General features: G+C 51.5%; 6 protein-coding genes across 6 annotated transcripts; 3 read left to right on the plus strand and 3 right to left on the minus strand.

Moving 5' to 3' along the window:
• Positions 1 to 468: 468 nt before the first annotated feature.
• PMZ80_000193 (uncharacterized protein) lies at positions 469 to 945 on the minus strand (the record flags this gene model as incomplete). Its single annotated transcript, XM_064868647.1, has 1 exon — positions 469 to 945. The coding sequence occupies one exon, from the start codon at positions 943 to 945 to the stop codon at positions 469 to 471; it is 477 nt and encodes a 158-aa protein (XP_064734144.1).
• Positions 946 to 2,930: 1,985 nt separating this feature from the next.
• tlg2 (t-SNARE affecting a late Golgi compartment protein 2) lies at positions 2,931 to 4,155 on the minus strand (the record flags this gene model as incomplete). The annotated part of the gene is made up of 2 exons (XM_064868648.1): positions 2,931 to 3,972; positions 4,082 to 4,155. 2 exons carry the CDS (start codon positions 4,153 to 4,155, stop codon positions 2,931 to 2,933), a joined length of 1,116 nt encoding a protein of 371 aa, XP_064734145.1.
• A 256-nt stretch (positions 4,156 to 4,411) lies between these two features.
• RMT2 (Arginine N-methyltransferase 2) lies at positions 4,412 to 5,671 on the plus strand (the record flags this gene model as incomplete). The annotated part of the gene is made up of 1 exon (XM_064868649.1): positions 4,412 to 5,671. One exon carries the CDS (start codon positions 4,412 to 4,414, stop codon positions 5,669 to 5,671), a length of 1,260 nt encoding a protein of 419 aa, XP_064734146.1.
• A 670-nt stretch (positions 5,672 to 6,341) lies between these two features.
• On the plus strand, positions 6,342 to 7,210 carry PMZ80_000196 (uncharacterized protein; the record flags this gene model as incomplete). Its single annotated transcript, XM_064868650.1, has 2 exons — positions 6,342 to 6,394; positions 6,445 to 7,210. The coding sequence occupies 2 exons, from the start codon at positions 6,342 to 6,344 to the stop codon at positions 7,208 to 7,210; spliced, it is 819 nt and encodes a 272-aa protein (XP_064734147.1).
• Positions 7,211 to 8,664: 1,454 nt separating this feature from the next.
• Positions 8,665 to 10,251, plus strand: PMZ80_000197 (uncharacterized protein; the record flags this gene model as incomplete). The annotated part of the gene is made up of 1 exon (XM_064868651.1): positions 8,665 to 10,251. The coding sequence occupies one exon, from the start codon at positions 8,665 to 8,667 to the stop codon at positions 10,249 to 10,251; it is 1,587 nt and encodes a 528-aa protein (XP_064734148.1).
• A 997-nt stretch (positions 10,252 to 11,248) lies between these two features.
• Positions 11,249 to 12,595, minus strand: SWF1 (palmitoyltransferase swf1; the record flags this gene model as incomplete). The annotated part of the gene is made up of 1 exon (XM_064868652.1): positions 11,249 to 12,595. The coding sequence occupies one exon, from the start codon at positions 12,593 to 12,595 to the stop codon at positions 11,249 to 11,251; it is 1,347 nt and encodes a 448-aa protein (XP_064734149.1).
• Positions 12,596 to 13,068: the final 473 nt, after the last annotated feature.

A 13,068-nucleotide genomic window follows, 5' to 3' on the forward strand; every position in this document is an offset into this window, starting at 1 on the left:
GGGGCGTTGAGAAATAAAGGGCCAACAGGGACATGTAGAAGGCATATGTAATTCTGAGCTTGATGGTTGTTTGATACGTCTAGATAGTCTAACTTCAGCCTCGTGGACCTCAACATCGAATATCGATCTCGGTACATTGTTTCTGTGCCACCGTGATTCTCACTTTTCTCCTTGGAGACTGGTCCGCTATATTCCTCGTTGTTGATCCTTCGAGGGGTGCTTCTGCTCTAGCGGTTATGGACAGGGAAATAAGCTCAATGATGGATGTGTGCAACCACGTATGCCCATTCGCCGTTGGCCAAACTCCACACCACTAACGCCAAAACGTATCTCTGGGCAGAACAAGTGCTACCGAATAGTTCATCTAGGAGCTGGAATTCACGCCACGCCGCGGCGCGCCGAGCGCAAACTGGAATGGCTACAGTGCGAAAGAGCCCGCACACCGATTTGCTTCGATCCATCTGAACGCTATGTGTTCTGCTGCTGACTTGACGACAGATCACTCATCGGCTGTGACTCGACAGTAAAGGTAAGAGAGCCTTGCATTTGAGCGTCGAACGAGTCTTCCTGGTAGGACGAAGCAGGCTGTGCTTCTTGCGATGTTGATGCGGATGGTGCGGCGAACGAGTCATCATAACATGATGGGACGGTTTGTAGTTCTTGTGCGGTTGACGTGGCAGTTGCATCTAGTAAAGTGGATAAATCATCCGGGAGAGAATATGACGTTGGCATCGAAGGTGGTAGACTATCGTCGGCTGGCATCGTTATTGGTGTCTCTGCGAGAGGATGCGATGATCGACGGGTAGCTGTGGCTCTCTTGCCTCTAGCTGTGGTAGATGCAGAGCTGGCGGTCTTACTTCTTGTTGATGGGCCTGAGCTCGAGTCATGTGTTCTGGCTTCTAAGTCGTTCTTCTTTTTGCAACTGCGCATGACTGTTGGGCTCATGACAGGAAGTGGCTCGAGAGGATGAAACAGTGGTGAGCAGTGAATGAAAGACATCCTGAGCTGCGGTGCTGTGGAACTGGAGGCTTTGCCGGCTTCTTGCTTGTTTGATGGATTCGAAAGACCGTGGTATCAATCTGGTACGGAAGCTGCGACATATGTATGGCAGAATGGTTGGGGACGGGTGAGGAAGCTGCGTGCATGTCACAGCTTCCACTGCGAAAGAGTATGTCTCGGCAGCTCAATGGTGAATCAGAGTATACTTAATACCCGTGCTTGCTCATTAGAGTCAGAAATTGAGGAAGCGGAAGACCAGAGCTGGCCATGTTGAGACAAAGGGCGGATGTTAGCGCGTGGCCCGTCATTCGGCATGACCTCAAGCTGCGATCTAGATATCTCTCTGAACCCTAAGCATGATTCGCGGAGAGCCGTCTCCTGGGAGAGCAGTATGCTGGCAGGGTTCGATGAGCCCATAACGTTATATCTCAGGACCAGGCAGAGTCAGGCAGCAGCGAAGCTTGGTTCGCATCGCTTGTCCTGATCGAGCCATGTACAAGTACGATTACAGAAGCGATGCTGCTGGCTCGTGGCTGATGTACAGTTAGGTTGGTGAAACAAGGATGAGGAGTTTCAGATGACTCACGTATCCGTATTCAGCAGGAGACCGCCTTTTTGAGCTTAGCTTCGAAGCTGCTGTGACGGAATGCATGGCGTACAGAATAGAATACTTTGAGACCGAAATAGCAGCGCGTGGTCCATGAGGCTCTGGAAGCATGTATCGATATCGTGCTGGGCAAGCCCATCAATTACATGCATAGCAGAACTATAAGTACCCCATCGCATTCTCGTCGTTTCTTCGCTCGGTTAACTTGATACATCTCATCAATCCGAGCGGAACTTCCCTCTCTGCCGGTCTTTCCGCGGGTCAAGAGTGGTGCCTTCACGATACATTCTCCATCCCATCTTGATGTAGAGCGCCAGTTCGAGTAAGGCCAGAGCTGTCACGACCAAGAGAATCGTATATTTCGTCCTGCGGCTAAGAAGCGCGAGTGGCTGTTTCCAGTTGAATTTTGGCTTCGTTTCCGGGCTTTGACTTGATATGGGCTCAATCACGTTGTGTTGGTGAGCGCTCGTGGTAGTGTTGGGCTTTGGCGGAGGCGGTCTTTTGAGCTTGGGACGCATATCCTGAGAAACATGGCGTCGGACATCCGGCAAAAACACTCTGTGAGGTTGTATCGACAGGTGAGCTGCAGCAAACAAAAGCGGCCATTGGCCATAATGTGAAGGTGGTACCTTCCTTGGTGGCACGCATTTGTGTATGAGTGGCCGGTTCATGCTCGTGGTGAAGGCGAATGAAGGCACAGTCGCTAGATCAATGATTGTTGAGAAGACGCCTGCATGGCCAAGAAGGATAGCGATCTCAGATGGAGGTACGGCACAAAGCTCAAGACCAAGAAAAGGCCATCAAGATGGCATGCCGGCCCACGGCGGTGCTGAAGAATGATGAATACGACGCGGCAGTCGCGCGTTGAGCTTGCTATGAATAATACGGATGCCTAGATTTCCATATGGTGCAGCGCTAACGCGTGCTAAAAAGGACCGTAACATTCATTGAAAGTAGGTATCGAGCACTTAGCTCTACAATATGACCTAGACGGTGGCCTACTACTGCCGAGGGAAGGCCGATATAGTCCCCTCGGCATGCCAGCCCCTGCTTGAAGGGTAGAGATCTCTTGTACACTTGCATTGTCTGGCCGACCAGCACTTTGATGGGGTGCCCTGTACTGTTTTACTGGCAGGGTGTAGCTACCAGAATGCAAAGCTTCTTCATAGTCGGAATCCCACCTAGTTCGTACCAGCTCCTGTTACTGAATGATGGGCCGGCTCCGTCGGATACACCGGTGGCTGAGAGGCTGTCACTGATCTTCAAACCAACACAGTGGCATGCCACATGCCCTTTATTGTTTCGTACATGAGCCGGATCTGCCTCAAGTAATATCGCCTGCCGGATCTGCGACTGGACTCGTTGGCGGTGGTGCCTTATTTCTATTCCTCGGCTTGACCAGTAACAGCACGAACAGACCGAATATGATCAGTATCAGCAAAAGTATGATCTTTCTCTTCGTGTACCTTTTCTGGTAACCTGTCGCGACAATCAGCTCCTTCTCTGCGCCTTTCACATCTGTCGCCATTCGCTCGACATTATAGTCTATCCGGTCCAACATTGTCCCCTGATCAATGACCATGCCTTGCAGATCCCTGAATATGTCCGCGAGCTCGATGATTCCCTTCGCGATGTCATTGATCTCCTGTTCTCGCTGAGCTATAGCCGTATCGTTGCTTCTGAGATGTTTCTGCGCAGTCTGCTGTAGGGTTGAGCGGGAGAAGGAAGCATCGGTGTCGGCGTCCATCATTGCCGGATCTGTATAAGGGTTCTGGCTCTGCACAGGCGTACCGGATCGTCCTGGACCTGCTGGTGACTCGAAGCCACCGAGTTGGCGAAGCTTGTTCAAGTAGCTACTCTGTTTCTTTCTGAAGCCTGCGCTGACTTCCTGGACCCTCGAAGCGAGGGCAGTCTGTATGTTCGCGGCCATTACTTCGTCCCCTTTCTGTAGGGCATTGCTCTGCCTGGCCTCTTTGACCATGCGCTCGATGCGTTGGATTGCTTTCCGACAGTCTTGAAAGCCCCTCGTGATCTCCTGGGTCAGACCTTCGATCTCCATCTCTTCCCGCGCTTTCACATCCTCGTCATCGAAGCCGGGGAGAACGTGTTTCGAATGGAGCTTGTCGAGCTTTGCTGCTTTCAGGGTGATGTCCTTCAGGATATCGCTGACTTCGTCTTGCACATCGATCCACCGCGGTGGTAGTAGGTCCATTTCTATCACCGCATCCCCATCGTCTTCGAATGCTCCTCTTGACATAAGACCCCTGGTCTCCTCCGACTCGGGCGCCGCAAAGCCATTGGACGAGTCGCCATATCGGCGCCTTTTGGAGGGTTGGTGTGTATATGATTGTCGGAAAGAGATGTAGCTACTCTCGTTAGTTCGCCTTCTTATCCTTCTTGTACTTGTTGTTCCTCACAGGTTCGTCCTATCTCTCCACATCCTCAATCAATGTTACCTGACTTCGCGATGCGTACTGCGCCTCGACCTTGTATCCGCTATAGAGGTCGTTTGAGCTCGTAATATCATCTCTAAGACCATGCGCCGGCATATAGAAGCTCAGAATGCAGTATGAACTGTCAGGTATGTCTCTCAACCAGGATGGCTAGCTGAACACATTGTCCTTTGCATTACTTCCTGATGAAGGTGCGTCACTGGTTGTGAGGCACATGGCGAAGATGCCTAAACCGCGCTAGCTTGCAGATCCAAAACACCCACAAATTAGGCTAGGCATACCTAAATTTCAGCCTCGAACAACAATTTTTCTTCGTTCGTGACGTTTCGCGCCTGTCGCACAGGACCATCGCATGTCGAAACGACGGAAGCTCACGGGCGAGATGTCGGTCTCGAGTGGTCTAGCTGCTGAAGCTAGGATTGACGAGATCCTCAAGACTGCTGGCCAGCACGACAACACAAAGCTCGAGCGCCTTCTAAAGGAGTACAAGTTCAAGGATGTTGATGCTGTAGATGTGCAGAATGCTGATGGCACTACTCCGCTACATGCTGCGGTTGCCTCAAGCGCAAAGAAGCAGGTCAATGGCGACGGTGAGTCTACATCTGATGAGTCCGCAGGTTGCGATACCGTGAGGCTACTGCTCGAGAGTGGTGCCATTTGGAATCAGCTAGATAAATACGAGGAGACTCCTGGTTGTGTTGCTTTCAGATTAGGTTTACTTGATCTATACGAACTTATGGTCGACGCGGGTGTACGCGCCGAGGTACTATTGAACAGATTAGAAGGTTACGAGCGACTAGGTGACGAGTACGAAGAGCCTGGAGAAGATGCCACCGACACAGCAACAGAGGCAGCAGATGATGGCACGCTCGGCAACGACGATGAAGCACCAGAACTTGTTGATACAGCGGCCGCCACCGATGGGATCACTAACCAAGCACAACTCGACGTCAATAGTTCAGATTACCTTTCGTCAAATCTGCTTCTGACACGAGACAAGCTGCTAGATGGTGAGCGGAACGGCGTGATGATGGCATGGGAGTCTGATATCATGAAACGGTCGGTCGACTTCCTGCTCTCGAGGCCAGGCATGAAAGTGCTCAACATTGGCGCCGGAATGATGATCTTCGATACTTTCGTGCAGAACCATGCCAACAAACCAGAAGTTCATCACATCGTGGAAGCACATTCTGATGTACTCACAAACATGGAAAATCAAGGCTGGGATAAGAAACCTGGCGTGACAATCCATCCAGGCCGATGGCAAGATATACTACCGCAGCTCGTTGCTGAGAACCAGACTTTCGATGCAATCTACTATGATACGTTCGCAGAGTCATATTCAGACTTTCGAGATTTCTTCACGGAGTATGTGCTCGGTCTGCTTGAGCCGGACGGAAAATGGTCTTTCTTCAATGGGATGGGAGCTGATAGGCAGATCAGCTACGATGTGTATCAGAAGGTAGTGGAGATGGATCTCTTCGAAGCAGGATTCGATGTCGAATGGCACGATATGGATATTCCAGAACTGGACGCAGAATGGGAAGGTGTCAAGAGGAAGTACTGGAATGTCCAGAAGTATCGTTTGCCGGTCTGCAAGTTCATGGATTGAGCGAAAGACGGGTTCGGAGCGAGCACAAATCTGCCTACTTGCCATGGGACGCAGAGTGCCAGCGAAGCACAGGTGATTGGCTGGGCGCGTTTGGCTCAGCAACAAGTACGGCATATCTACTGGCACTTGCCAAGGCTAGTCCTCCGGTTGGTACGAGTAAGCGTTCTACGTGCGATTCGACATCGAGCTGTCAGAGGTACAACAAAGAAGCGTCTACTAGTACCAGGAAAAGAGTTTCTGCTCGGCCGCGACAACACCGAAACTTTGTTCCACGTGTGCGGAATTGCTTCGAAAATGTACCAAGCTTTCCCTGACTTGGTTAATGAAGCAGCATTCGATCTGCACTGAGCCGAACATATCCCATCGGATTCGCGACTTTGACGACACATTGTTGCTTGAGACGCGTTCCCCGCACATTGCTCCCCTCAAAACCAACATGTACTACTGGACACGCCAACTCCACTACCATACGACCAAGGCAAGAGAGGTTCTTGCATGGCAGCGCGAGCCGTGAGTCCGATGAGGAGGGCGGCCTAGAGCCGTTTGCGTAAGAAGATGGGAATTGCTCCCGTGGCTGCACCGATGTCAGCCAAACAGCAATAACATAAGTTTAATTCGAGAATAGCACCGGATCTTTCTAGCAACCATTACAAATTACCATTCACACAAAATGGCACCTGCAGAGAAGCGCACAGCGATCGTAACTGGCTCGAGTCGTGGAATGTAAGTCCACTCTCGGCACCTGTTCCAACATAAGCGCTGACCTACGACAGTGGTGAGGCTATCATCCGACGCCTAGCAAAAGATGGCTATCACGTCTGCGTCAACGACATTTCCGCGAACCAGGAAGGCATCGACAAGCTCGTCAAGGACCTCAACTCCCAACATGGCGAAGGCTCAGCAATAGGATACGCAGCAGACGTCACAAAGTCAGATCAAGTCGAGAAGATGATTGAAGAGTCGGTGCAGAAACTCGGTCCTCTTACTGTTATGGTCGCCAATGCCGGCATAGCCAAGATTAAGCCCATCCTCGAAGTTAGCGACGAAGATGCTCGCTCGATATTCGATGTCAATTACTTTGGTGTCTGGAACTGCTACACAAGAGCTGCGAAACAAATGATCAAGCAAGGACCTGTGAAGGAGGGCACGACTGGTTACAAGATTATTGGGTGTGCTTCGATTGTTGCGTTTAAGCCGTTCCCGATCCTGACGGACTACTCGGCGTCCAAATGGGCGGTCAGAGGCCTCACCCAAGGTTTCGCCATGGAGATGTCGAAGCACAAGATCCAGGTCAATGCATACGCTCCGGGTATTGTTGGAACTGCAATGTGGGAGGAGATCGATAGGAAGCTAGGTGAGCTTGAAGGCAGGCCAATCGGCGAGACCGTGAAGAAGTACTCTCAGGAGCTGACGGCAATGGGTCGTGTGAGTACACCAGATGATGTCGCAAAAGTGGTTGGTGGTTTCCTTTGCGGAAGTGATAGCGACTTCGTGACAGGTCAGACACTTGTGGTTGACGGAGGCATCATCTATACATAAATAGATTGTTCACAGGACATCAGGCATGTAGGAACAGATCTCGCAAAGTGCTAAGCAGTATTCAAATTCGACCTGTTCAACGAATTCCACTTCTGTTCCTTGCAATTTTCGAGTTGCCCCCACACACTTGCCTACATGTTGAACGGCACGCTGTCTGATTCATAATGCCAGATGTAGTACTAGCTACGACTAGTGCTATTGCAAGAGGCGATGCTGTTACCGCGCGTGCCGCTGTGACTGCGTGGCTCACGTGGGAAAAGGAAGCTGGCATCACTGTGCTCTAAAGCATACCGTACTCGTTAAGCCCAACTCATCGTGGACAAACAAATTGGCCGGTCCAGAATGCTGATACGGCAAGTTAAGCGGCCAATTTGTGTGTTCGGGATGGGGCCCAACTCAGCTACCGTTACTAGCCAATCACACCGTGCGCGGCAGCCGGGCCAAGGTCATCACCAAGGTCATCGCTCACTCATACACTTCACTACATGAATGTCTAGTCTTGTCTAATATCCAGGAGTGTCAGCAATCCTTTCTATACTTAAGCAGAACAGATAAGGTACAAAAAGAAGCGTTGCTTGCCAACGACCGCCTGCATCGAACTCTGTAGGAGGAGCATTACGAATTAAAAGCTCATCCGCTGGCGGGACCCGGTCTGAATTCGCAGAAGACATCTTGCTTGACACTGGCGAACATATACTGTGTGGATTTCTTGCTAGACAGGTCTTCACGGAACCATGTGTATGCGACGGCAGTGTCCGGCGTGTGGTAAGTTCTCCCAACGCTTCATACAACAATGCACCACGTAAGCTCCCCACTGCCGCAATACTCTCTAACAACGACCACAGAGAAGGCAACATGGATGGGCTGCGGTAAGCACATCCCGATGGTAATGGACTCAATTTCGGAGAGTGATTGGTGTACATGCGACCCAAGGACTGTGGTTGATGGGAAGGAGTACCCACCAAAAATGGGCGAAGGCAAGAAGAGCGATGCTGCGAAGGTCGGAATTGGGTATGAGGAATGAGATGACTGAGTACTTATCTCGAGAATTGAGTAACCCCCCGGGTGCGAGGATGAGAAGACAGCTGCAGCTCTGCAGTTTCCTGAAAGAGAAATTTGTACCAGGCACCGTTTGTTCTAGGCTCGTCTGATCACCCCGGCCTACAGCTCGATACAATCCCCCTATTCCCAGTCACCCAGCGATTTGGATGCTGATTTTCAGTGCAGTGGTTGGTAAGGCCATGAATACCACAAAGGGCAAGAGCGACTCTCCGACGCGTGCCTTCCTTCTTTGTCCAGTTCGTGATGTCTGACGGTCACGATGATTCGAACAAAAAGTCTCTGGCTTCCTATTGCAAATTCACACAATGAATGTCGTCTTGCTCCTACCATTGTGCACTCCAACGCTAATGCCATATCCGACCACGAACATTGCTTGACCTGGTCATCCAAACATGTCATGGAAGACAGTAAATGTTACAGTCATCGTACCACAGCAGTCACCAACGAGTCTAGAAGCACAAGCTACTCCTGATGAGCCTGCTAACGCATTTGCAAGCAAGTTCAGAGTCAACATCCTCCACGCCGCGGAGAAGTTGGCAAACAGTATACCGAAAAGGAAACGGCGAGCATCCAAACCTGTCGCTTTAGAGCCTGCCCCAAAGAAGTCCAAGAAAACCTCAAACAAGAAGCAGCCAGCTGCTGAGCTATCTGTGTTGAAAGAAGAACCTGATGAGACCACGAGCTCACCTGCCCGTCGTAGTGCCCGACTGCAGACTCCTAAGACCGAAAGCTCGCCAGATCCGGAGATTGGAACGTCCAGATTAGAGTCATCAAGAGGCCTGCAGCATGCAGCCATCAAGAAACTGGCAGCAGATGCAGAAGGCAAGGACAAGTCTACAGCGAACGAACCGGAGGACAAGACATCCATTTCGACAAAGCTGTTGGATCCCTTTGTCGAAGTGAAGGCTTCATCGGGCAGCTACTCGTCAGATAGATTCGCCTTTGAAAATTTCCCGGATGACACTAGCATCAAGTTCGATGGGTCCGACAGCTTCGACGATTTCGACGACAGCGTTTTCGATGGACCTCTCGCGGCCAATTTCGAAATAGACTCCTCATCGCAAATCGCATACTCACCTGCCACGACAGCCTCGTTGACCAGTCCAGCAGACCCGAATCCGGGCACGAACAAGCTTGCGGAAATACCCATAAGCGAAGTGGGAGCCGCACACCCAAAGGGAGCGCCCTTCGCACCCTTCATGCATCCCTGCCTCCTCGACTCCATGGACGCCGAAGCTGTGGCACTCAACAGGAAAGATGCTTCCACACCTTCACTTAAGCATACTTGTTTCCGTGCTGCTGAGTTGCTACGCCTAGCAAAGAGTTTTAGGACGAAACCTATCGCAGAAGATATTGATCTGGTCACCGAATTCTTCGCTACTGTCAAGGAGGTCAAATACGCGGATAGTCAGGGTCAAGGACAAGGTCTCATCCTAGCAGACATCTTCTTCCCTAACAAGCCGCCGTTCATTACTGCAAGCTCAAGAATACCATACAACGCCAGAGATCTGATACCACAAGGTCAAGCCAAGGAAGGATCGAAACGTCCAGTGAAGGCTACGATTAAGGTACTGGGAACAAGGAGTAGATCAAACGCTTGGGCAAGGAAACCAAGGTCATCTCCCGTCAAGTCCTCTCAGACGACGCCATTCCAGTCCTCACCTATCGTCAACGACCAGGAATTCGAGGTAACGGACGTGCAAACGACTTCTTGGGAAGAAATCGGTCAAGCCAAACAGATGATCGAGAAGGATCTAAGAGTGAGGAACAAGAGTCCGACAAAGACCAAGGACTATACGACGGTAGTGCATCGACATTGGCCAAAAGAGGAGGAGAAGCAAAAGTATAGCCCGACCAAGACGTCGAACACGGTCAAGGCATATGGATCAGAAGACCAGCTACTGGACATGAATGAGTTTCCGGATGACGACTTCGACTTGCCGGATATCGAGGCAATCTTCAGGAGAGCGTCTCAATAGATGCTAGATATGTACCCACCATCTAGCGAGGCGCACTTCGGACAGAAGAGCTATACTGAGTATACTCTGAGGTAGCCCGTCTCGCGTCGAGGAACGAAATGCGTGAGATAATAGATGGTACGATGCCCTTCAATATTGTCGTTGCTACACGAAGCATGCCATTATTGTGCAATTTCTTCACATGAATGCGTTGATCCTTCCGTTCACGGGTCGCTGATGCCGCACACGATGACTTCGACTAGTTCTCGACAATCACAGCGGCCACATCCCTCACTTGCCCTCGTATTTAGAAACAATATCCGTCATCTTCATGACGCCACCGCAACAATTTGACCACTTTCCTGGTCACTGGAACGCCTTCCCATCTAGCAGATAGACCATCAAGTCTGCCCGTAGCGATACAGTATCATCAAATACGACACATCCCATCCACTCTCTAATCTGCCGTGCACTCAGAGTCGTAGCATCACCGCCATCCTCTATCCTCTATCTCCTTATCTTCAGGCCTCCATGCTTATGCCCTATGGAGATACATGTTGCATGTCACATGTGCTCCATCACGTAGCCGAGCACAGGCGTAAACACTATCTGCCGCGCTAAGTGAACGTCAGGACAGGCAGTATAGTGCTCGCCGTACTCGAGGTCGTAGTCATCTCTGGGTCATGGCTCGTGACATGCGCGTCAGACTAGTGGGTGAGCATGTAGGGTGCGAAGAGCAGCCCACGGTTCGCCTGGTGAGTACTAGATGTACCATTCAGTTCATGCTATTGGACCGAACATGCGTGTCGCTGTCGGTCGGCTGAAATAAGGCTTCCCCTGAGCACTTTGGTGACGTGACAGCGAAGTAGAAACGAGACACCGCTAAGGCCGTGTGTGTGCGTCTGTAAGGGAGGCGTACAACATCCGAAATTTGACCCCAAGACATTTTCTCCGTCTTCGGACACGGCACGCCTCGGCTGCACCATAGATACCATCCATGATACAGTAACAACCCACGCTACCCACCCGTCCGCCACCCCCTCAACAACGTATCCCTAAAATTCCCAACCAACCCAAGATCATAAATATTCTCAACCTCCTTCATACTCCCCACCTTAACCCACCTCTCATCAATCACCTCCTGTCCCCTCTCATCTCCATCCATACCCCACCTCGTCGGCTGCGCACCCCCCCTCGTCCGAATAACCCACCACTCCGCCCTCTTCCCGCCCGCCCACACAGGCCCCTTCCCTCTCTTCCTCCCATTCCCGTCTTGATCAAGATAGTGCCCGGGGTCATAAACCGCCCCCTCATCCAAACTCCCCGGATACTCAACTTTAACATCCTGTATCCTCGCCTTCCACACCAACCCATCCCAGATATCCTCGCGCAGATCCGTCCATTTCGCAGTCTCATTCGTCGTGCACCCAAGCCAGATGAGATAAGCGTGATACACCAGGAACCCCAGCGCAAGCGGGAACGTCATGGTCGCGAGCAATGTCACTGCACCAATCCGCGCGTTGGATGCGATGGCGACGCTGTAGATGTTCGCCCATTCATAATAGCTCAATCCTGTACTCCAGCGTTTGGCGCTTCGACTCCCCCGCGTCAGCCGATCCGGTACGAACGCGTCCTGGAGGATTGTATCCAGAATGCTGAACCCCGTGATTGTACCGTAGGCTAGGAGGGCGGAAATGGAGAGCAGCAGGCCGATGAAGTGGTGGTAGTTATGCAGCCCCACGCAATTGTTGATCCAGATGCAGTGGTGGTCTTGGCGTTCGATGCAGGTTTTGCAGATGGGGCAGTGCTTTGAGCGGGCTGGTTTGGGGGTTTGGCAGGTGCGGCAGGGTTGGTGGGGGTGGTAGAGGGTGTAGTCGTAGGGGTAGCGGGTTAGGGCGGCGGGGTAGGAGGGGGCCGTGATGTGGTGGGTTGTGGTTGAGTAGCTGAGGTAGAGGGTTAGGTAGGGGAGGGTTATTAGGGTTGGGAGGAGGATGTATTTGTTGGTTGCGGAGAGGTAGGGAGTGGCCGGGGGTATGAAGAGGATTTCTGAGATGGATTGGAGGAGGATGAAGATGATCATGACGACTGGGTGGCGGTCGTGGAGGAGGTAGTTGTAGAGGCGGGTGAGGGAGCGGGTGATGCGTTGGCTTGTAAGGGTCCGGTCGAGTTTGATTAGGGTTTGTGGGAGGTGGTGGAGGAGGAGACGGTGCGTCCAGCCTATTGGGGTGCGTCTGAAGATTGGTAGGCGGCCGAAGAGGGCGATGAAGACGATGAAGGAGACGGTGCCTACTACCCAGGCTATTGTTTTGATCATCTCCATGGCGGAGTCGCTCTGCGCGAGCTGCCGGAGGAGAGGCATGTCCATGTGGTGTTCGAGACAGGTTTGCGCGAGTGTTCTTGCTGAGGCGTTGCGTCTATTTATGGCGCATGGTTAACTCGGCTTGCAGAGCGTGCTAAGAAGAGGATGCTGTAAAATGACTGTGGTTCCTGCTACCTTGAGGTTTCAGTTCCGATCCTAGGTTGTCAGCGCGTTGTAGCTAGCGCAGAATCTCAGTCATTGTCGGCAGATACCATTTACTCTGTATTCCGTGGCATGATTGTAAACAAGCATATAGCAAATGATCGCGTTATGGAATTGTCGTATAGACAGTTGAAGCAGGTAGCGAATGCAATGTCATGTTCTGCCAGAAATATATTTCATGAATTTTACTCCCAAGGCACCCGCGACTCTCAACTTACGGAACCATATACTGCAGCCAGACATGAAGCAGAAACAAATGTCCTCGCATTTCAACCCGACTCCCGAAGGTCGTGGGACAAGTAGATCGTCCAGGTTCG

Source organism: Knufia obscura, assembly GCF_036327395.1.
Source record: "Knufia obscura strain CCFEE 5817 isolate CBS 148926 chromosome Unknown scaffold_1, whole genome shotgun sequence".
Taxonomy (NCBI): domain Eukaryota; kingdom Fungi; phylum Ascomycota; class Eurotiomycetes; order Chaetothyriales; family Trichomeriaceae; genus Knufia; species Knufia obscura.